The 22,329-nt window shown below is 49.1% G+C and overlaps 2 protein-coding genes across 2 annotated transcripts; both read left to right on the plus strand.

The window, feature by feature from the left end:
* Positions 1-958: 958 nt before the first annotated feature.
* On the plus strand, positions 959-7,429 carry UXT (ubiquitously expressed prefoldin like chaperone). Its single transcript, XM_057718421.1, has 7 exons — positions 959-1,009; positions 1,187-1,293; positions 2,268-2,349; positions 2,484-2,551; positions 2,827-2,934; positions 7,059-7,122; positions 7,339-7,429. Exons 2-7 carry the CDS (start codon positions 1,196-1,198, stop codon positions 7,387-7,389), a joined length of 471 nt encoding a protein of 156 aa, XP_057574404.1. The 5' UTR covers positions 959-1,009; positions 1,187-1,195; the 3' UTR covers positions 7,390-7,429.
* A 1,178-nt stretch (positions 7,430-8,607) lies between these two features.
* Positions 8,608-21,382, plus strand: ELK1 (ETS transcription factor ELK1). Its single transcript, XM_057718539.1, has 6 exons — positions 8,608-8,766; positions 15,744-15,987; positions 18,626-19,075; positions 19,767-20,234; positions 20,917-21,018; positions 21,104-21,382. The coding sequence occupies exons 2-6, from the start codon at positions 15,778-15,780 to the stop codon at positions 21,200-21,202; spliced, it is 1,329 nt and encodes a 442-aa protein (XP_057574522.1). The 5' UTR covers positions 8,608-8,766; positions 15,744-15,777; the 3' UTR covers positions 21,203-21,382.
* The last annotated feature ends 947 nt before the right edge of the window (positions 21,383-22,329 follow it).

Here is a 22,329-nt window from a genome sequence, read left to right on the forward strand (position 1 = left end):
AATGTTTCCTTTGCAATCATCTTGTTCTGAGGGCAAAGAAAAGCTTGATTTGCTCAGGTTTTGAGCATTTGAAACAAAGCTTGCTTTTCGACAAATAAACCCACAAGTTATCTGGGAAGACTTCCCTGATAGGGGTGGGCGCTCTAGGCCCTGCAGGCGGGGATATCATTTTGGGGATCCAGCATCTGGGTTCTCCTTCAGACTCAGGCCTGGACTTACTGGGTCAGATGCTATTATCTGAAAATCTAATATGGGAAATAAATCCATTCTGTAATTGAGCGCATAAAAATAAATTAATAAAAAGCTTACCCATTTAAATAAAAACATAGGAACTATTTCTAACTACAAGATAACCTATCTTGGGCAGAGGACTTCAGCGACCATCCATTTGACGCCGCTATTAAATGACGTCATTAGACATAGTGAGTTGTCAGTCTCTGCTTGAACTCCAGTTAGACTGCGGGCCACAGAACTGGAGTCATCAAAGGTGCATTTCAGAAAATGTGTCTCCTTTTAAAAACTTTTCTTAAATGCTCACATTCATTTCCATTATCGGGAGTCACACCCAAACTTCCCGTGTGAAAAATCAAAATCCAGGGCGATTCAAAGATGTACTTTCCTTTCTACAGACCAGATCCATAATCGATTCTAGCCCGTCTGCTTCTGAAGCTCTGACTTTTAAATACTAAGCTTTACTCTCTCTGCCTCCACCTGTGCGTCCCGCCTCCTCTGGAACCCGCCAAATCCCATTAAACCCCACCCACACCAACCACGCACTGTCCCCATAGGCTCCGCGCGCAGTCCCGTTCCCACGCTCCGCAGCCTTCCTTAATCTCATCGGATTCCGTAAAGCCCCGCCCTTCTCTTCTCTCTGGCGTTTTCTTGCGTTCAGAACCGCCCCACCCCACCTGGTTATTTGGTTGGCCAGCGCCCTCGTCGTACGTCATTTACCCGCGCCACCCGGAAGCCACGGTTCTTACTAACCGTTCTTTTTGCCGGCGGCTCTCAGGTAACGGCTGCGTTTGGGTGTCCCTTTATGACTGGGTCCCAGAGTTGGGAGGGGCAGAAGGCTGAAGCCCCAGCATGAGCCGAATGACCCCACTCCTAACGTTGAGAGGGTGCAGATGTTCTGTGTTTGAGGCCAAACTGAGTGGTCAACGTGGTCTTCCCCCTCCCCATTCCTCAGGAGCCCATCATGGCGACGCCCCCTAAACGGCGGGCGGTGGAGGCCACGGCGGAGAAAGTGCTGCGCTACGAGGCTTTCATCTCTGACGTGCTGCAGCGGGACCTGCAGTGAGTGACAGAACTGGGGGCGGGGCGCTTGGAGTGGTCCACGTGGTGAGCGGGGCGTTCGAAGTCAGGGCCTAGCCTTCTGATTGGTGGGTGAAGCGTTCAGAGCCCTGCCCCGCGCGCCATTCGAGGGGGAAGGAGGGAAGATATCCGGGGTGCGACAACGGTGGCGGGGGGCGGAGGAGACAAGGCGGGTCTTAATGAAGTGTGTCTGCGCATGCTCGGGCTAAGAGCGTTCCGAAGCCAGAGTTTTCAGGTTCGAATCCTGGCTTTAACATTTCGCTTTCCGTGTGAACACGTTGTACCTCGCCTCCACTTTCTGTGCCTCAGTTTCCTCATCTGTAAAATGGGGAAGTTAAGGCAACCTTCATGCGGTGGTTTTGAGTTTTCAATGTGTTCAGTCCTTGTAAAGGATTTAACTTGGATATTAGAGGCTCAGTGAGTATGAAAAATTAATAGTATCATTATTAGTCTGAGCAGGAAGTAGAGTGTTCAGGTCTAGGATTATGAGCATCCTAAAAGGGGTGGAGGAATTTTTCTAGGGTGAGACTGGGATATTCTGATTGGAGGGAGGCATTGGGAGTAGAGTGTAATAATAATACTAATAAATAATAGCCAGCACATATAAAGAGCTTGTTTGGCAGGCACTTTTCTAAATGCTTTATAGTAAACACTCATTTAATCCTTCTAATGACTCTATGAGGTAATAATACTCGTTAGTCCTATTTTAAAGATGGAGAAATTGAATTCCAAAGAGGTTACTCAACTTGCCAAAGTCACACAGCTAGTAAAATGGAAAGCCTGGATTCAAACCGAAGCAGTCTGACCCAGAGTCCAAATCTTGACTTCTGTACTAAAACGCCTCTTTAGGGCATGGCGACATCAGAGTCTCAGAGGGTCGTGATATGAGGTATTCCAAAGGGGCCAGGGCTTCCTCTTGGTCACCATTTTACTCTTGTCCCATCATGTCCCATCAGAAAGGTGCTGGAACATCGTGACAAGGTATATGAGCAGCTGGCCAAATACCTTCAACTGAGAAATGTCATCGAGCGACTCCAGGTAAAGATGCCAGGTTTAGGTACCATCTTTTTGTGGGCAAAGGAGTGGGAAGAGAGGAGATACCCCAGACCAAACCCTGTCACCTGACCTAAAAATTGACCACTGACCCCTACCTTTTTTCCCTGGCCCCACAGGAAGCTAATCACTCGGAGTTATATATGCAGGTGGATTTGGGCTGTAACTTCTTCGTTGACACAGTGGTGTGAGTGTCTACCCACCCCTCTGAGCCCACAGGGTTCAGCTTCCCCTTTCCTTCATTCAACAATTTTTTTGAGTATTTGCTATGTACCAGACACTGCCAGGTGTTGGAGATGTGACAGTAAATAAAATAGGACAAAATCCCTGCCCACCCAGAGCTTCAATTTGGGGAAGGTGGGGGGGGGGGGAGGGGTAGTAAAAAAAAATCTTAAATAAACTGTGTGGTACGCTAAACAGTGATAAGGACTTCCTCACTTCCTCTAACCACTGTTTCCTTAGGCCAGACACTTCACGGATCTATGTGGCCCTTGGATATGGTTTTTTCCTGGAGTTGACACTGGCAGAAGCTCTCAAGTTCATTGATCGTAAGAGCAATCTCCTCACAGAGTAAGTCCGCTGCATGAGGATAGTGCCTAAAAACACCACCATTTGCAACACCCTTCTTCCCCCTTTCCCCATGGCGGCCTGGGATGATACTTAGGAACCCATCTTCCCTCCCCCTCAGGGCCAGGGCTGAGGAAAGTGGGGACGCAAAGCTTAGCCCCAGGTGTAGCACATAATAAGCACTTGATAAATGGTCTCTGTATTGTTCACTCACACAAAAATTTATTGGGCATCTGCTGTATGCCAGGCTCTGTGCTTGGTGGTGGGGAGGCAGCAGTGAACAAGACAGAAGGATTCCTTGAAGGCTTACATTCTGGAAGGACTATAACTGTTACACATCAACAGAGTTTTGACCAGATCCTGGAGGTCTCCGCCTATAAATCAGTAAAAATAAAACAAGTTACCTCTGACTTCACGTCCTGCTAATTTTCCTGCTCGTTCACTGTGCTCTCACCACACTAACCTTCACAGGCTTCTTTAAACACCCTCAGAATGATCCCACCTCAGGGCGATTGCAGTGGCTCTTCTCTCTGCCTACAGCACTCTTTCCCCCAGGTACCTGCATGGCTTCCGATCTCCTTGTTCAATTTAAGTCTTGCTTAAATGTCACTTCCTCAACAAGGCTTTCTATAACCTAACTTTAAAATTGCAACCCCTGGCACTCCTGATTCCCCTCCCTTGTTCTACTTTTTCTTTTTTATCCTAGCACGACCTCCTAATGTTTACTGTGTAATTTACTTCTTTATAATGTTCATTGCCTCCTCCCATTAGGATATAAGTTTTGCAAAGGGAGAGGTTTTCTCTATACCACAAGTCACTAGAATAGCACATAGCATATAATAGGCACTCTGTTTGCTGAATGAATCTAAAAGCATATGCTGGAAATAGATTTAAGTGGGGATTGAAGCAGATCTCTGTTGGTGGTGATGGGGAGGTAATGGTGGGGATGGAGGATAGGCTCTGATTGAGTTTAAGTTTCTCTGCAGGGAAGGGGAATTGGGAGTGTGGGCGAGAGGTCTGAAATGTGGCTAGGGAAGGCCTCCCAGAGGAAGTGACGTTTGAGTCACTTGGTTGAGTGAACAAGCCATTGAGCTGTCTGGGGAAGAGCATTCCTGGCAAGGCAACCAGTGTGCCTGCCATGTTACAGGCACCGGCGAGAACGGTGAACATTCACTCACTCAGATGGAGTGAGTGAGGGGACGCTGAGCAAACAAATACACTTAGATTAGCAACATCTTAGAAGTGTGAATACCACTGATCTAAAATTCCTTCTAGGCTATATTTCTCTTTATTCCTACATTCATTTCTGCCAGATTTGCCTCCCGTAGGTTTCAGTAATTCTTCTCTTTTCAAACGTTTTCAGGATTTCAGTGTTCATAGATCCAAATGAGCCTCAGACCTGCTGGGATTTCTAAATCTTAGTGATCAGACCAGTTGGTGAATAGTTTGGTCGAGGGGCCTGCTTCCGTAGGCCCATGCAATTCTGAACTGGTAGCCATTTAGACCAAGTCCGATTTTTTATGACAAAGCCTTCATTGTTATGTCGCAGGATTCCTGAGCCTTTCAAATAGATTTTAATTTTTTGAGACTTGATGTCTTTCCCCAAAATGAGGTATTTGTCATTGCCTGCCCCTGTCTGGTCTTTTTGATTTATTGACCTTGTCTGTTAGTGTGGTAAGAAATGTGAATCTTAGTACTTTCTTATAGTTAGCAGGACTCCCTAGTAATTGAATCTTTCTAGGAGATGAAGATTTGAGTCTGTGTAGCTCACTCTCTTCTTTAATACTTGGTTATTTGCGACAGACTTTAAAGAAAGTAACCTTCTTTCAGGTTATTTTATATAACCAAAACAGCCTATCAGTGCTTCCTGTTCTTAGTCTATTTCTTTGGGGAATGGGAGAATCAGGCCTCTGTATATTCTTTCTGACTACACAGAAAGGCGTACACATCCACACCCATAAGCAGACATGATTACAGAAGAAACAGAATAACCATATGACTGTTAACACTGCCTTATATTAAATGAGTAGCAATAAATTAAACATAACCCTTTTGTGTTACAACTAGCATTTGGTGAACTTTATACTTTTTTCTTTTTTGTGTTGAAACCTTTCATAGACTGAGCTTTGTACATTGAGTGCGTACTATGTGCCACATACTTTTTTTTGTTCCTGAGGATACAGCGGGGAACAAAGCAGACCAAATCTCTGCCCTTACACAGCTTACATTCTAGTCAGGGGAGAGAAAATAAACAAATAAGTAAAGGATGTAGTATGTCACAGGTTGACAGTGATGGAGGAAACAGCAAGGATTGGAGATTGGAAACATTGCGTGGGATGGAGCAGTTGCAATTTTAAATAGAATGCTTGATTGGATGTGGGGTGTGAGAAAAAGAGAGGAGTCCAGGTTTTTGGCTGAGCAACTAGAAGGATGGAATTGCCATTTTATGAGATGGAGAAGATAAGAGAAGAGCAGGTTTGGAGGGCAAGATCAGACGTTCAGTCTAGGACCTGTTAAGTGTGAAGTGCTCATTAAACATTGAAGAAGATTTTCTGAAGGTGTAGGTAAAACTCCCAAGGCTGGAGTTCGGGAGAGAGTGCTGGATTGAAAATATAAATTTGGGAAATAATGATATATAAATGGGTTCATACTATTTTTTCCCAATTTAACATCCTATGTTGTTGCCTTCTACTTTTCTTAGCAGTATTTCATTTCCCTAAAACTAACTCCTTCATTGACAGATAGCTCAGCACAATTAAATCTACATTCCTATCATGGTATCAAGACCCTGCATGATGTTGCCCCTTCCTACCTCTTGGATCTTATCTTGTACCACTTTCCTTCCACCATTCACTTAATTTCTAACACTCTGGCCTCCTGACTGCTCCTCAAAAAGCTCTTTCCTGCCTCTTGGACTTTCTGTGGAAAAGACGGTCCTAACTGTTTAACTCTTACTCATTCTTCAGAAAGGCCTTCCTTGATCCTTTGTATCAATTAGGATTCTTTTGGGTGAGACTGGTTCCAGTTGGCATGGATATAAGGAATTGACTAGTTCACATAACTCAACAGTCCAGAACCAAAGTGGTTTCAGGCAACTCCAGCTTCCCAGTTGCTTATGACTTGGGGTCTTCCTTGAGTCCTCACTCTCACACCCGACATCCTCCTTTGGTAAATCCTGTTGACTCTGCCTTCAAAATATATGCCAAATCCAATCATTTCTCGTCACCTCCACTGCTGCCACTGTGGTCTGAGTCTGCACATCTCTCACCGGGACTATTTCAGTAGCCTCCTCACTGGAGTTCCTCTTCCACACTAGCTGTCCTTATCCCCAGTCAGTTCCCCACACAGCAGCCAGATGGATCCTCTTAAACTCTAGTTGTTTCACATCCCTTCTCTGATCACAATCCTCCCCTGGGTCCCGTCTCACACAGAGTAAAAGCCAGAGTCCTTACCATGGCCCGGTAGCTTTTATACGATCTGTCTCCCCTGCTTATTCTGTGACCTCACCTTCTACAACCTCCCTTCGCTTATTCTTCTCCAGCCATTGCTGGCCTCTTTGCTGTGCCTCAGACATGCCAGGTACACTCCCACCTCAGAGCCTCTGCATTTGCTGCCCCTTGTGTCTGGGGCACTCATCCTCCATGTATCCACATGATTAGCTTCTTCATTTTAAGTCTTTACTCAAACGCTTCTTGGTGAAGCCATCCCTCAGCACTCTAATTAGAATCACAGCCCCCACTCCTGCAGTCCTTATCCTCTCTCATTTAATTTTTTCATTGTGCTTATAACCATCTGACATACTGCATATTTTATTCCATCATTTGTCCCTCTTAATGAGAATTTGAGCTCCACGAGGCCGAGATTCTTGTTTGTTGTGTTTGTTGCTATCTCCCCAGTACCTAAAACGACCTGGCATAGAGTAGGCATTCAGTAAATGTCTCTGAATCAGTGCAGCCCAGATGGCAGCCAGGCATCTCTGCATAGGAGCAGGTCAGGTAGTAGGATGTCCTACCACCTGCCATGTGGAAGTCATCCAGAATGTAGGTAGTTCTTGAAGTGATGAGGAAGCATCATCCTCATGATTATAAGTGGGGCCCACTTCGCCCTTTCTTGTTTCTTTTCTCCAGGCTCAGCGACAGCCTCACCAAGGACTCCATGAATATCAAGGCCCATATCCACATGTTGCTAGAGGTGAGAGCAACTCACCCCATTCCCAGACTCTTATCTCCAGATGTTTAGGGTGGTGACCTGAGGAAGAGAGAGAGCCAGAGATGAGAAGGACCATCTTTCCCTCTAAACTGGAGTCAAACTGGAAACAGGCTGGCTCTGAGGGAAGGGAGTTCTGAGCAAGCCTGGGGTAGGGCCTGGACCCAGTCTCTGTTCAATCTTTTCTATTCTCTTTTTCAGGGGCTTAGAGAACTACAAGGCCTGCAGAATTTCCCGGAGCCTCACCATTGACTTCTTCCTACCTCCCCTGACATTAAAGAGTCTGAATGTCTTTGAGTCACATGGCCCTTCTTTCCCCCCTTAACCCCTGCTGTTTGCTAAAGTGCCCTGTTTCTAAAGCACAAAGTTACCAGGAGGCCCAGAGATCCAGTCTGTGTGGAACCTTTAAAGACCACTTAAGTCCCGCCTCCAGCCTGTTCCCTGGCAGAATTTGTCACTTGACTTTCTGCTCTCCCTTCTCTACCTTCGCCTTGGCAACCTGGGCCCCCACCTGACCCTTCTATTTCTTTTCCTGTACACTACTCTTTGAATTACCATAGAGAATGGGCCGATTCAGGGGTGGAAGTTTGTTCCCCAAGGCAATTAGCCTTTCACTCCTGGCCCTAAGGTTTACCCTTCTCCCACACCCCAATCTTTCTCAAGTACCTTAAATTACGCCCACGCCCGTCTAGGCCCAGTCTTGGCCTTGCCCCAGCTTCTAAATATCAATAGTTCCAGCTTCCAGCAATGGGCGTAGGGCCGATCCCGCCCTCCCTGGTCCGGCCCCTATTCTAGGTTGAGTCTGGCTTCTGCCAATCCATGCAGAGCCAGTTTCCACCCCTTTATAACTGGCTGCAGCTCGACCCCGCCCTCGTAGGCATTTAGTTTCCGCCACTCATCACTCCTTCGCTTGTCTGGCAGCTGCTCCGTTCTAAATTCGTCTTTCCTAGCCAATCACTACAGAGTTACCCTGCCCGCCTACGCAGAACCCTGGCCAGACCTCCTCCCTGCGGGCTGCTATGCCTGTGTGCTTCTATACAAGTCCAGCTTCCGCTAAGCTGCGTGGAGTTTGGCACCACCCCGTTGGGGTTCTGGCAGCTAAGAATCCCTCGCCCTCCAATCAGCAAAAAGCAGGGCCTAACCACCCCTATCTTCGGAGGCTGGCTGTCTTCCATCAATCCCATATAGGCCAATCAGTGCGAGGCAGGCGCCCCCAGAACCTTGTCAATCGCCCACAGCCTAGCCGTCTGTCTTGAACCAATCAGCGTGGAGCACCGGCGGGGCCGAGCACGCCCCCTCGGAACGCAGGCGGCCATCTGCTTTCCATCAGTTTCCCTCGGGCCAATCACAGCATAGCTCTGTGGAGCAGGGCCCGCCTTCCCAACCCTGGAAGCCGCGCGGTCTATCCACGGCGCTTTGGCCAATCAGCGAGCAGCGGAACGCTCGGCTCCTCCTTCACGGACCCACGTGAGCGGTGGGGAAACGCAGGGGCGGCTTCTAGGTGCTGCCGCCGCTGCCGCCGCCGTCGCCGCCACCGCTGCCTCGGAGCCCGGGCCTGGGGGGCGGTGGGGCCGCGCATGGAGCCCCCGCCCCCCGGAGCTGCCAACACCTCCGCTGCGCTACGCACAGGTGAGCCCGGGCCCTGGAGGGTGGAGGGCCCGGTCCGTGACCCTACGTATCCTTCCCGCCCCCGCGCGGGGGGATGTGGCTTGGCCGGTGGCCTGATGGTGTTCGACTCCCCACCACCATGGCTGGTGGACCTGCCTATGACATTGTCCCCTCCCTTTGCCCCTTGTAGTGGATCTGACTGTGGCCTAACCCCCCTTCCTGTTTTAAAATGGATCGGTCTGCGTGGTTGTATTCCTCCCCACCCCACCCCACCTTACAGTAGACCCAGCCGTGGTCTTGCCCCCCACCCCAGCTTATAGGGAACCAGTCTCCGGCAGTGTCCAACTCCTTGACAGTAGGTGCATTTGAGTGTTTGTATTTCTCCTGTCTTCAACTTTCAGGGGACCCGTCTGTGGCCTTGTTTTTCCACCCCTACTGTTCCTGTAGTGAGTCAATCCGTAGCGTTGTACCCCCTCCCCGTGAGTTAATCTGTGAATTTGTATTCCAGCCTCCAGTCCCCCATTGCATCGGTCCATGGCTTTATCTGTCTCTTTCTCTCTCTCTCTCTCACACACACACACAGCATTTTACAGTGGATCAGTCTACATGCTTGTTTTCACGTCCCCCTGCTTATCAGCCCATTGCCTTATGCTCCCTTTTTTGTAGACTGTCACTCCAGTCCTTGGGTTTTTACCTTCCTTTTAATAGTTTAGTGTTTTATATCTCCCCATTTTCAGTAACCCAGTCCATGGCCTTGTTCCCCTCTCCTTTTAATCAGTCTGTAGGATGGCTTTTCTCCTCCTCCACTATTGTGCAGGAGTCAGTGTGCTTTTCTGCTCTCCTTGCCCCTAGTAAATAAGGTGAGCCTTTATACACACACACACACACACACACACACACACCCACACCCTCACCCTCACCTTTGCAATGGATCTGTTCATTGGCCTTCCTGCCACCCATGTGTTTGCATTCACACCCCTCCAGTATACCCTCCTGTGAGTCCAGTGCTTTGTAACCCCTCCAGGAGGGTCAGCCTGTGTGCTTTTATTTTCCCCCTCCTTTCCTTGTGGTGGATCAGTCTGTGACCTTCCCTGCCACTCTTCCTCCTTCTTAATAGTGTATCAGCCTGTATGCTTGTTGAACCCAGGTCTTTTTTACTCTAGAACACACCCTCTCATACACAGTCTTAACCGCTAAGATATCCTGCCTCACTCCAGTAAATGAATACATTAGTGATAGTGATAATGCCAGTAGGGGCTAACACTTATTGAGCACCTACTGTGTACCAGGCAAAATGCTGTATGTTAGTGAGCTCATTTAATCCATCCTACGAGATAGGTACTGAGGGAAGTTCGGCATAAGGAGGTTAAACACCTTACACAGAGGTGATCAGTAGGTACCAGGTTAGGTTACCCCTCAGAACATAGGATAATGTTTGAGGCTTTCCTCTCTCAATTCATCTCACCCCACGTGAGGCCCCACTCCTTTAAAACCACATTAGTTCCCATCTCCATGCTTTTGTTTTTGCTGTTCCTTCTGCCTGCAGAGCTGTCTCCATTCCACACCTTGTCTCAGCACCCATCCACCCCCGATCCCAGCAGCTGTGTGACCTTAGTGGTTTAACCACTTTCTCTCTGCACCTCTTTCCTCATTGGTAAAATGGGGGAATCAGAACTAGAATCCTCTCCAGTGTAAATAAAGAATACCTGTGAGTGAATAAAACAAGTAACTTCTCTGGCCTTACCTCCTGCCCCCGCCCCCCAAACTCTGTTTCAGCCACGTTGGCCTCTTGACTCATCCTCAGAAACACCAGGTGCGACCCAGCCTTGGGGACTTTGCCTTGGCTATTTTTTCTGCTCAGAACACTCTATCCCCATCTCTGCATCGTTCCTTTCAGGGCTGTGTTCAAATGTCAACCCGTCCCTGACCATGTGAACCTGCACAGCCGGCGGGACTCAGGCCCCTTCTCGGCTTTATTTGTGTCTTTGCCCTTTATCACTGTCAGGCACACTGTGTAGTTTACCAGTTTGTCGTATTTATTGTCTTTCCCCATTAGAATGGGAGTCCCATGAGGGACTCTTTGTCTGCTTATTCACTGCTGGGTCTCCAGCACCTAAAATTCTTATCCAGTACTTGATAAGAATTTATGGCATGAATGAATGGGATAAAATATAATATCAGACAAATCAGGGTGTGGGGGGAGCAGATGGAGCTGAAGAGGACGTAAGAGAGCTAGTTAAGAGGCTAGTTAGTTGGGACTGTTCATTCAACAAACTTATTGAGCACCTGCTGAGCACCAGGCATTCTTCTAGGTGCTGGGGATAAGGGAGGGAACGAAACAGGCAGAAATTCCCGCCTTTGTGCAGCAGGCATTTGCTAAGAGTGCAGACTATATACATGAATAAGTCTAATTAGATAGTATGTTAGACAAGTGCTAAGGAGGAAAAGTGAAGTAGGGAAGGTAGGAATAGAGTATCAGGGTGGTTGAAATCTTAGGCACAGGGCAGGCCTCACTTAGAAGGTGCTTCTTGAATTAAGGCCTGAAGGAGTACAGGAAGGGAGCCATAATGTCTAGGGGGAGAGCGTACCAGGCAGAAGGAACAGCCAGTGCAAAGGCCCTGAGGTGGATTGTGCCTGTCATGTTCACGGGCCATGAAGGAGGCCAGTGTGGTTGGAGCAGAGTGGAAGGAGAGGTAGGAAGTAAGGTCAGAAAGGTGGTGGGAGCCAGATGTGAGGCCATGCTGATACATAAGCTTGTGCGGGAGGGGTCAGGGGAGGGAGAATGGTGTCACGCCCACTAATTTGTTGAGTATCTACCGTGTCCCAGAGATAACTTTTTTAGGTCCTTTACATATACTGACATTTAGTGCTCACAAAAGCTTTCGAGAGTAGGCATGTCTTGAAGATACTTTCCTCTGAGAGTGACATATTCCCCATTTTGCAGGTACAGAAACAGACCCAGAGAGGTTGAGTAACTTGCTCAAGGTCACACAGCTAGAACAGGACAGAGGAGTGTGAGGCTGGAGACCCAGAGAGAAGAACAGATCTTCAAGGGCAGACAGGTTATTTGGCACATTGGATCACACAGAGGAAGAATCAGTTCTGCCTGAGAGATACCAGAGCTTGATGATGTGTGTAATAAAGGGTTCTTCATGTGCGGGGAGGGAAGAGGGCACTCCTGGCAGGGAGAAGAGCACATACATCTCCTCAGAGGTGGGAAGTGGATGAACTCAGGGTGCCCATGATGTAGCAGGCCAAGCTTGGGCCTACCTCAGAGCCTTTGTACATGCTGTTCCCTGTGCTTGAAGCACCCTTCCCACAGATGTCAGCATGGCTTGCTACCTCCCCGCCTTCAGATCTGCTCAAATGTCGCTTCCTCAGGGAAGCCCTCCCTGCTCACCCTGTGTAAAACAGCATCCCTATCCCCCTCTAGGATCTTATCCTTCTGTTTCGCTCTATAAAGAGCTGTTGGAGCAGGGTGGCTAGGATCACTGCCGAGAGACAAACTGCCTGGGTTTGAACCCTGGCTCTGCTAACTTCCAGCTGTGTAACCTTAGGCAAGTTATGTAACTTCTCTGTGCCTCCATTTCCTCATCTGGAAAACAGGAAGGTAATAATCCCACCCATAGTGTTGATTTGAGGATTGAATGAGTTAAGTGACTAAAATGGTTTTCAGTACACAGTAAGGGCTATATGACTGGTTCCTGTTTTTTAAATTAGTATTATTATTCCTAGCACACACATAGGTGTCTCACAGGCCTCTGAGACTGACCATCTCCAAAACTGACCTCCTGATCTCCCCTCAAAACCTGCTCTCATGCAGTGCTCCCATCTCAGGTGATCAGGCCAGAAACCCAGAATCATCTTTGGCACCTCTCTCACTGCCTCCCCCCATCCTATCTGTCAGCAAATCCCATTCTCTCTGTCTTCAGATTTTATCTGGAACTCAGGCACGTCTCACCACTTCCACTGCTACCACCACCATCTCTTACACGGACTATTGCAGTAGCCTCTTCAGCCCCTATCATTGCTTCTCCTCACAACAGCCAGAGGGATCCTGTTAAAATCCAAATCACAGCCTGTCACCCCTCTATTCACAGCCCTCTCATGGCTCCTGTCTCACTCAAAGTCAAAGCCCTTCCAGGGCCCAGCAAAGCCTCAGTCAGTCTGGCCTCTGCTGCCCCTCTGTAATCATCTCCTACTTTCCCCTCACTGCCTTCTCTCTGACCTCGCCAGACTCCTTTCCCTTCCTCTGACCTGCCAGGCCTTCTGGCCTCGGGGCCTTTCACCCTAGGTGTGTCCTCTGCCTGGGTGGCTGGTCCCCAGGTCATCACAGACCTGATGCCTTCACCTCTCTTAGGCCTCTGCTCAGATATCACCTCCTCAGTGACTACCCTCCCCTGACTACCTTTTCAAAAACAACTCCTTCCCTGCTTCGTTGTTTTTTTTTTTTTTTCCGCTCTCTCTCCGGAGCTCTTATCACCATCTGACATATTCTTGTTTATCTTGTTTCTTGACTGTCTTCCTCACTAAAATGTGAATTCCGCCAGAGCAGGGATTTTTGTCTGTTGTATTCACTGCTGTATCCCCCGCACCTGGCCCACCGTAGGCCCTCCATAAATGCTTGCTGAATAAACGCAATAAAGGGAAGGAAACGCATCTGAGTGAGGCATATGAGTAGAACGCTTATCAGAGGTCATGTGGGAGATGTGATAATAAAATACAAAACCCCGTGTGCTGCCGAGGCTTGAAGCCAACCGTCAGGTTTCACCTTAAGTGATAGGTTCTGTGGCTGCTGAAAGAGGAACTGCTAAAATTGCCTCTTGTCGCCACCAGGAGTCACACTGGACTCTTTGCGCCTCTAAAACAAACAGGCCTTCCAGATAAACCCAGCAAGGTCTCTGACGATGGGACTCTAATCTGGACACTTCGTGGCCTTGTGACTTACATAATTGCCTAAAATTGTGTCTGCTGAACGAACTTCGAAACAGCTCAGACATAAGAGGATCAGACTGTATTTCATTACAGATTAAAGACTCAAGCTATAAATAATAGAGGGAGCTTCTTTGAAACCTTCCGATTTGGAAGGTCTTATTCTTAACCCAACAGTCCCAGCTGGGTGAACAGTTGATTGATGAAAGTTCATTCCTTAAGGAATAGGAAACTCATGTTTATTTCCAGTTTGCACTCGGCAAAGGGAGCAGTTATGGGGTGGGGGTGGGGGGCCAGGGAGGGTCCTGTTCTCTGCACAACACGCTGAGGGAGCAGTCATTGCGAGGGGAGTTTAGTCTAATGGTTGAAAAGCTTAGACACCTGGAACTCGGCTGCCTGGGTCCAAATCCTGGCTCTGCCACTTAGGGCTGTGTGGTCTGTAAATGTCATTTAGACATTTTGTACCTCTGCTTCCTCCTCTATAAATCAGAGATAATAAGAGTACCTATTTCCCAAAGTTGTGATGAGAGAGAAATGAGTCGATAGTTATAAAAATAGCAGTCCAGGTCTACATGCCCTTATCAAAAACCCTTGGGGCCAGATGTGTTTCACAATTTTGAGTTTTTCAGATTTTAGCAAGGTAACAAGGTACACATACAAGCTGTTACACTTAGTGGGCTCTGTAATCAGCCACATTCAGGTTTCTGCAGCAAGATATATGAAGAGTCACACCAAGCGAGGATCAATAAAGACCACAAAGAGCCGTATTTTGTTTCGAATCAGGTTTTGGAGTAGCAGACACGGAATTATGAACAAATCAGAAACTAGTATTTTGTAAGAGCTTATCATACCCCAAGCACAGTATATTGAATCTGTACAATAACCCCATGAGCTAGGTGCTGTTATCATCATCATCTCTATTTTACAGATGGGAAATCTGAGGCACAAAGAGGTTAAAGAACATGCCCAGGGTCACACTGCTAATAAGCAGCAGAACCAGGATTCCAGCCCTGGCAGCCTGGCTCTGGGGCCTGGGTGATGGTCCACTAGGCCATATTGCCTCTGATTGGTACAATGCCTGGCACGTATTTAGCGCTCAATAAACGTTCATTATTGCTGGTGTCAAGAAGGAGAACACAGAGGGACAGGAACAGGTCAGAGGGGCGCGGGGTAGAGGGACAGAAGAGAGCAGACGTTCAGTGTCAGGAATTTTCATAAAGGCAAGGCCCCTTGGGGCTGGCATTTGAACAATGGAGACGACTTCTAGGCAGAGGACGGGAACCCAGCATGGAGTGAACAGCCTTTGTGAGGAGCTGACAGAAGGAGCCTCCTGGAAAACTTGATATTTGATGTGGTAGAAGATGCACATGAAAATGTTCAGGTGAAGGGCATTATTCTAGTTTTCCATTCGTGCTGTAACAAATTGTCGCAAACGTTTAACTGCTTAAAACAGCAAATTATTCTCTTAGCATTCTGGAGGTCAGAAGGCCAGCACAGGTCTCACCAGGCTAAAATCCAGGCAGGGCTGCATTCCTTTCTGGAAGCTCTAGGGGATGATCCATTTCCTGTTTGTTTAGGTTGCTGGCAGAATTCAATTCCTTGAGGTTGTAGGATTTGTATAAAATAAATAAGCAGCAAGGGTATGTTGTAACCACTCACAAAGAAAGTTCATGTGATTAGATTGAGCTCACCCAAATAAAGCTCATAACCTTGAATTCACCTGCAGAGTTCCTTTTGCCATAGAACATAGTATGCTCACAGGTTCCAGAAATTAGGATGTGGATGTCTTTGGGTGGGGGGCATTCTGCCTATCACAGTCTGCCCTCTGGCCCCTAGAGGTTCATGTTTGTCCCACACGCAGAATGCGTTCACACTATCCTAACATCCCCAGAAGTCTCATCCCATTACAGGGGTCATCCAAAGCCAGGCTGAGGGTGTTCGGGGAATGATGGTGGCAGTTGGGGACAGAGGTGGAGGCAAGATGGCAGGAAATGAATCCTCCTCCTGCTGACCTCTTCCCCTTCCTGGGTCTACAACCTCTCAGCTCTGAGCTTTCTGCCCTTCAGGTACCCTTGGGATGGCGTGAGCACTCTCCCAGCAATGGACCCTTCTGTGACGCTGTGGCAGTTTCTGCTGCAGCTGCTGAGAGAGCAAAGCAACGGGCACATCATCTCCTGGACCTCACGGGATGGCGGTGAGTTCAAGCTGGTGGATGCCGAGGAGGTGGCCCGGCTGTGGGGGCTGCGCAAGAATAAGACCAACATGAATTATGACAAGCTCAGCCGGGCCTTGCGGTACTACTATGATAAGGTAAGGTGTCTGAGACCAGGGCTGGGAATCCCACCCCATGCTGAACATTTATATCAGTAATTTCATTTCCTTGTCTTAATTGATACAGCTGTGGCTTTGAAACCAATATTAAAATGTACCATTTCTTACCCCATCCTCTGGTACTCTCAGCCCAATGATGGGGCCCCTAGACATTTATCTCAGTTGTTTTATTTCCTTATATTTTATTTTAGCTTTGGCTAAAACCTTCATAGTAACATTAACACTGACCCCTACTCACTCCACTCTCTCTGAGATCCCCAAAGTCCTGCTGTCCCACCACGCACAACATTTCATCTTCTTGCCTTATTCCTCTGGCCAAAACTTTTGAAAACACTATTAGTAATGACTCTTCCTTATCCTGGACCAGTCCTGGGCTTCCCCGGTTATTTCATACTCTGCACTTATCCCAGAATAAGAATTCTAGAATATCCTTATTCTTAGAATCAAAGCCTCCATGACAGCATTATACTGACCTTTCCTTACCTCATCCTCTAGGACTCTCAATGTTTTTATCAATTCTTTTCATCTCGTATCCCATTAGCTAAGACCTCCAAAACAACATATATCAGGCCTGCTCCACACCTCATCCTCTTGTATTCCCAGGGCAACACTGATCCGGTCCAGTATTTATATCAATTATTTTATTTTATCATCTTATTCCTATAGCTAAAATTGTAAAATTTCCTTATCCTTTCAGACTCCCAAACCAGTGCTAGGTATTCCCCCATATTTATACCAGTTATTTCAGTTTCTTATTTCTTTTTCTTTTTTTTTTTTTAATTTATTTATTTGGCTGTGCCAGGTCTTAGTTGTGGCACACAGGATCTTCGTTGCCGCATGTGGGATCTTTAGTTGCAGCATGTGAACTCTTAGCTGTGGCATGCGGGCTTCTTTAGTTGTGGCATGCGGGATGTAGTTCCCTGACCAGGGATCGAACCAAGGCCCCCTGCATTGGAAGCACAGAGTCTTAACCACTGGACCACCAGGGAATTCCCGTCAGTTTCTTATTTCTTTACCTGCAACTTCCAAAACAATATTTTTCACCTTCCAGTTTTATTGTGATATAATTGACACATAGCACTGTGTGTTTAAGGTGACAGCATAATGATTTGACTTACGCCAAGAAATGTTCATCACGATGTTTAGTGAACATCTATCATCTCATATAGATACAAAATAAAAGAAAAAGGAAAAAAAAATTCTTTCCTTGTGATGAGTACTCTTAGGATTTACTCTCTTAACAACCTTCATGTATAATATACAGCAGTGTGGGTCCTGTTTATCATGTTGTATATTACATCCCTAGTACTTATTTTTCTTATAACTGGAAGAGTGTACCTTTTGACTGCCTTCATCCAATTCCCCTTCCTTTTAACCCCCGTTGAAACTTCCAAAACAATATTAATGATTCTCCCTTTTTATTCCTTTTCTGAGAAACAGAAACCCACCCTGTGACATACATGACCAACATTAAGATGTTCCCAGGGTGCCCTAGTGCCCCCCCAGATGCCTCTTGTCCCCCAGAACAGCCCTAGACCTATGCTGCACACCCTTAACTCATGTATAGCAGTTATTTCATTTTTATATTTTAATCCTTTAGCTCAAACCTCCAAAACAATATTAATAATGAGGCTGCCTCACTCTATGCTCTGAGATCACCAGAATATCCCTGAGACCCTCCAGACCTACCCTGAAATACCCCAAACGTGCCCTGTGACCCACCCAAGTCAGCCTTAAGATTCCCCCAATATTTATAGCAGTATTTTAAGTTCTTGTTAGTTGTTGTCAGTGACTTCATTTTCCAATTGCCTCAGCTTACACCTCCCCAACAGTATTAAGAATGAAGCTCCTCATCCTGTCCTCCCTGATGACCTTGCCCTGTTCCATGTCTGTGTCAAGAGCTTTAAATAATCCTCTAATAATTCATATTTATTAGCAATTCATCACCACATTCTACATTCATTGAGTCTCTTCCAACATTTGTATCAGTGACTTCATTTTCCTGTCTTACTGCGTTAGCTAGACTCCAAAACTGTCATGACAGCCACCCCCAGGACCTGGCCCTGTTAGCCCACAGACACTCCTGGTACCTGGAGCCAGGAGGAAAGCCTGCTCCTGGATCTACTCCTCTAGGTGGACCCCAGTGTGGAGAGGAGCCAGTGGGTGTGGCTGTGTGTATCTAAGGTGGGGCTGGGGGAATCGGACAGATGGAGATGAAGAGAGTGTGACAGAGGGGGACTTGGAGGGGGATGGACGGGAAGGAGACGTGGAGGGGAGAAGGGCAGTAGACTAAAGGAAGGATTATGGGCGGGGGGTGGACAGAGAATGGGGAGACTAGGGGAGAATACAGAGAGGGGAATCGGGTTGGGGAAGAGTGGTAGAAACTGGAGAGAAGGGAGGAGACCCCAAATTGAGAGATGGGTGAGATGTGAAAGAAGCTGGGAGGGGGAAACCTATGGGGAGGCTGACACTGAGGTGGGACAATGTATATGTAAAAGGACAGGAGAGGGGCACGAGGACAGAAAGACACTAGGAGACACACCCCTTCACCCCTCACCCTCTACACCCTCCCTGCCCCTTTCTTATAAGACCCTTTATCCTTTCTCCCCCTTCCCAGAACATCATCCGCAAAGTGAGCGGCCAGAAGTTCGTCTACAAGTTTGTGTCCTACCCCGAGGTCGCAGGGTGCTCCACTGAGGACTGCCCGCCCCAGCCTGAGGTGTCTGTCACCTCCACTGTGGCCAATGTGGGCACCACAGCTGTACACGCCATCCCCGGGGACACTCCCTCTGGGAAGCCAAGCACGCCCAAGGGTGCAGGAATGGCAGGCCCGGGGGGCTTGGTGCGCAGCAGCCGGAACGATTACATGCGCTCAGGCCTCTATTCCACCTTCACGATCCAGTCCCTGCAGCCGCAGCCACAGCCACCCTCTCATCCTCGGCCCTCCACAGTGCTCCCCAGCACCGCCCATGCAGGAGCATTAGTGCCCCCCTCGGGGAGCAGGAGCACCAGTCCAAGCCCCTTGGAGGCCTGCCTGGAGGCTGAGGAGGCCGGCCTGCCTCTGCAGGTAAGGACTGGAATATGGAAATACAGTCGGAGGAGGGATGTGCAATTCCCAAATGAGGAGGGGGGCTAGGAGGAGGAGGGTCAGAAATGTCCTATGAAAGGAGACATGGTGGAAGGAGGGACACAGAAGTCCCCTTGGAGAAAGGGATGGAGAGGAAAGCTATGCAAACCCTGGGAAGGAAGAAGGAAATTAAGTGCACTACAGTTAGCAGCACACCCAACGTGTAGTAGGTGCCCTGAATGTGTTTGCTTAGTGCACTGGTTCTCACACTTCTAGCACTCATCAGAAGGGCTTTTTAAGCCACAGATTTTGGGAGCCACCCCCCAGAGTGTCTGTTTATGTGGGTTTGTGGATGGGCCTGAGAGTTTGCATTTTTAACAAGTTTCCAGATGAGGCGTCATGTACTGCTGGTTCATAAAGCAAATATTTGAGAACCACTGCTTTCCTGAACGGGGGCGGTGTCTCCTGGAGTCTCGCCTGGAAAGGCAGCCCTGGCTCTCAGGTGTCTCACACTTCCCCTGCCCCCAGATAGGAGGACCAACTCCAGAAGAAGCCCCACTTCCTTGGCAAAGTCCCACGTCTTCTTGGAGGACCTGCCCCCGTTACCGGGTCCCGTTTTCCAAGGGAAATAATTGGCTTCACTACCCCAGCAATCCTTAGGCACCCCCTCTTGCACTCGTTCCTCTCCCAGGTCATCCTGACCCCACCCGAGGCCCCAAACCTTAAATCCGAAGAGCCAAATATGGAGCCTGGGTTGGGCCGGCCACTGCCCCCAGAAGTCAAAGTGGAAGAGCCCAAGGAAGAGTTAGAAGCTGCAGCCACTGGGGAGGCGGGGTTTGTGCTGGAAGCCGTCAAGGCCGAGCCCTTTGAGCCCAAGGCCGAGCCAGAAGTCCCTCCTGCGGAGGGCGTGCCAGCCCGGCTGCCCGCGGTCATTATGGAAACCGCGGCACAGGTGGGCGGCCTCGCGGCTTCCACAACTTCCAGCACGGAGGTCGCCCAGCCTCAGAAGGGCCGGAAGCCCCGGGACCTGGAGCTTCCACTCAGCCCGAGCCTGCTGGGTGGGCCGGGACCCGAACGGACTCCAGGATCGGGAACTAGCTCCGGTCTGCAGGCGCCAGGCCCAGCGCTGACGCCTTCCCTGCTACCTACGCACACATTGGTGAGAGCCTTCGAAGGGGCGGGCTGGCACTTGGATGAATGGGATTGGGGCCGGGTGGGAGAAGGAGGAGTTAGACTGACTGCGAAGGCCGGTGCGGTTACCTCTGAGTGAGTGGGAGGGTGGAGCCTTCGAGTGGGATTGGCTGCGCGGAGGGATGGGGCTTGATTGCTCTAAGGCGAGCTAGTCTGCCATGCCAAGGCGTCGGGTTTCCAAAAGAAGAGCAGGTCTGGGGAGTTTTGTGGGCAGGGACTGAGGGGCCCGAGAGGCTTTCTGCAGGAACTGTTTCTGGGTTGGAGCATAGCTTGAGGAACCTGAGTGGAGCTTTTGGGTCTGGAATTTGCTTAGCGGGATTCCTGTGAGGTACGCAGTGGGGGATAAGAGTTGGAAGTTGACCCTGAGCTACTGGGATGGTGAGGTTTGAAAGCGGTGTGTGGGTGGGGTCTTGTACATGGTCTTGCCCCATGAGGCTGCGGTGGGCCCTCAGGTGTTAGGGGGGGTTGTCTGTAAAGCTGGAGAGCTGTCACGGGCATGGCCTTAGTGGTTATGGTCTAGGTCTGTGCACTTTTGAGTAGTGATCTCAGAAGTATGAGTGGGAAATCTGGTGGGGCTGGAACCCAGTTCCTTTGGTTTTCCCACCCCTGCCATCTCTCTCACTTGTGCTCTGACCCCTCCTTCCCCACAGACCCCGGTGCTGCTGACGCCCAGCTCGCTGCCCCCCAGCATTCACTTCTGGAGCACCCTGAGTCCCATTGCACCCCGTAGCCCGGCCAAGCTCTCCTTCCAGGTAGGATCAGCTCCTCCTATCTTGGAAAGGGTGAGAGACCCTAGCACAGTCCCTATCCATGACCTCTCCCTATTTCTGTCCCCAGTTTCCATCCAGTGGCAGCGCCCAGGTGCACATCCCTTCCATCAGCGTGGATGGCCTCTCAACCCCCGTGGTGCTCTCCCCAGGGCCCCAGAAGCCATGACTATCACCACCACCACCACCACCCCTTTCTGGGGTCACTCCATCCATGCCCTGAACTTCTCTCCAGCCAGCTGTCTCAAGGAGAAACATAGTTCAGCTGACAGACTCGTGCTCTGGTCGTGGTTGGGTGGGGATTCTGAGGAAGAAGGATCTCTCAATAACCCTTCCACAAAAAAAACAACTTCTCTCTTCTTGGTCAGTCCTCCAGTGGCCGCTCTTACACGTCTCCTCCTGCAGTGGTGGGGACGGTTTATTTATTTATTTTTTGAAGGCCACTGGGAGGAGCCTGGCCCAACTCTTTTGGGGGGTGGCGAGGGCATCTCCCCCATCTCCACGTGTTTTCCCCAAGATGAGACAATCGGGGTCTGGCTTGAGAAGGACCTTTATTTATTTTTCAGCCTGCCCTTGGGGAGCTGAGGGGAGCCCTGTCTCCATTTTGGGGTGTGGGTAGAAGAGCTAGCTTGTTGTAGTTTATTATTCCTGGCCCTCCCCAAGGGTCTAGGAAGCATTTGTGCCATTTAATGGTTTGAGAGTCTTGGCCAAGGAAGACTCACACCCTTGGAAATGGGAATTTCCACCTCCCCAGCCTTTCTCTCAGACAGCTTGTCCTTTTTCAACCACCTTTTTGGCCAGGGAGGAATGCCCCTTTTGTTCTTCTCCCCCTGAGAAGCCATTTCTGTGTCTGCCAAACTCCTGGGGTCCTGCCTGTTAACCTCCCAACGGAGGATTTTTTTGGGGAGTGGTCCCCGTCTGGGGGGCCCCTCCAGCCAGTACTCCAGGTCTCCCTGTCCCCCACCCCCCTGCCATTTTGATAGTATAATCTATTTTTAAACAGGGCTTTTCAATAGGGGAGAGGGAGGCATCTCGTCCTATATCTGAGATGGGGTGGGTGGGAAGGAAGGGATTTGGGAGGGGGAGTCTTCCTGCCACCCCCAAGTGTTTATTTTTGATACCAAACGTGTATTTTCAGCTCCCTCCCAGCCCCCCAATTTCCTGCGGGCGGGTACAAAGGACCCTTTAAGTGTCCTTGGAGTTGGGAGGGAGGAATGAGGGACAAAAAGCCTGTCCTACGTGAATTCCAGGCTGGAGAAGGGTGGGTTCAAAGGACTCCTGGGTTCACCTCCTGTC

This window comes from Hippopotamus amphibius, chromosome X, assembly GCF_030028045.1.
Source record: "Hippopotamus amphibius kiboko isolate mHipAmp2 chromosome X, mHipAmp2.hap2, whole genome shotgun sequence".
NCBI classification, from domain to species: domain Eukaryota; kingdom Metazoa; phylum Chordata; class Mammalia; order Artiodactyla; family Hippopotamidae; genus Hippopotamus; species Hippopotamus amphibius.

What these genes read in the sequence shown, in the direction of transcription:
- UXT (XM_057718421.1), top strand. Translation starts at nt 1,196, where the DNA reads ATGGCGACGCCCCCTAAACGGCGGGCGGTGGAGGCCACGGCGGAGAAA. An exon ending in ATGTCATCGAGCGACTCCAG is followed by an intron (nt 2,350 to 2,483) that starts GTAAAGATGCCA and finishes CTGGCCCCACAG; the next exon opens with GAAGCTAATCACTCGGAGTT. An exon ending in AAGAGCAATCTCCTCACAGA is followed by an intron (nt 2,935 to 7,058) that starts GTAAGTCCGCTG and finishes TCTTTTCTCCAG; the next exon opens with GCTCAGCGACAGCCTCACCA.
- ELK1 (XM_057718539.1), top strand. Translation starts at nt 15,778, where the DNA reads ATGGACCCTTCTGTGACGCTGTGGCAGTTTCTGCTGCAGCTGCTGAGA. An exon ending in TGCTACCTACGCACACATTG is followed by an intron (nt 20,235 to 20,916) that starts GTGAGAGCCTTC and finishes CCTTCCCCACAG; the next exon opens with ACCCCGGTGCTGCTGACGCC. An exon ending in CGGCCAAGCTCTCCTTCCAG is followed by an intron (nt 21,019 to 21,103) that starts GTAGGATCAGCT and finishes TTCTGTCCCCAG; the next exon opens with TTTCCATCCAGTGGCAGCGC.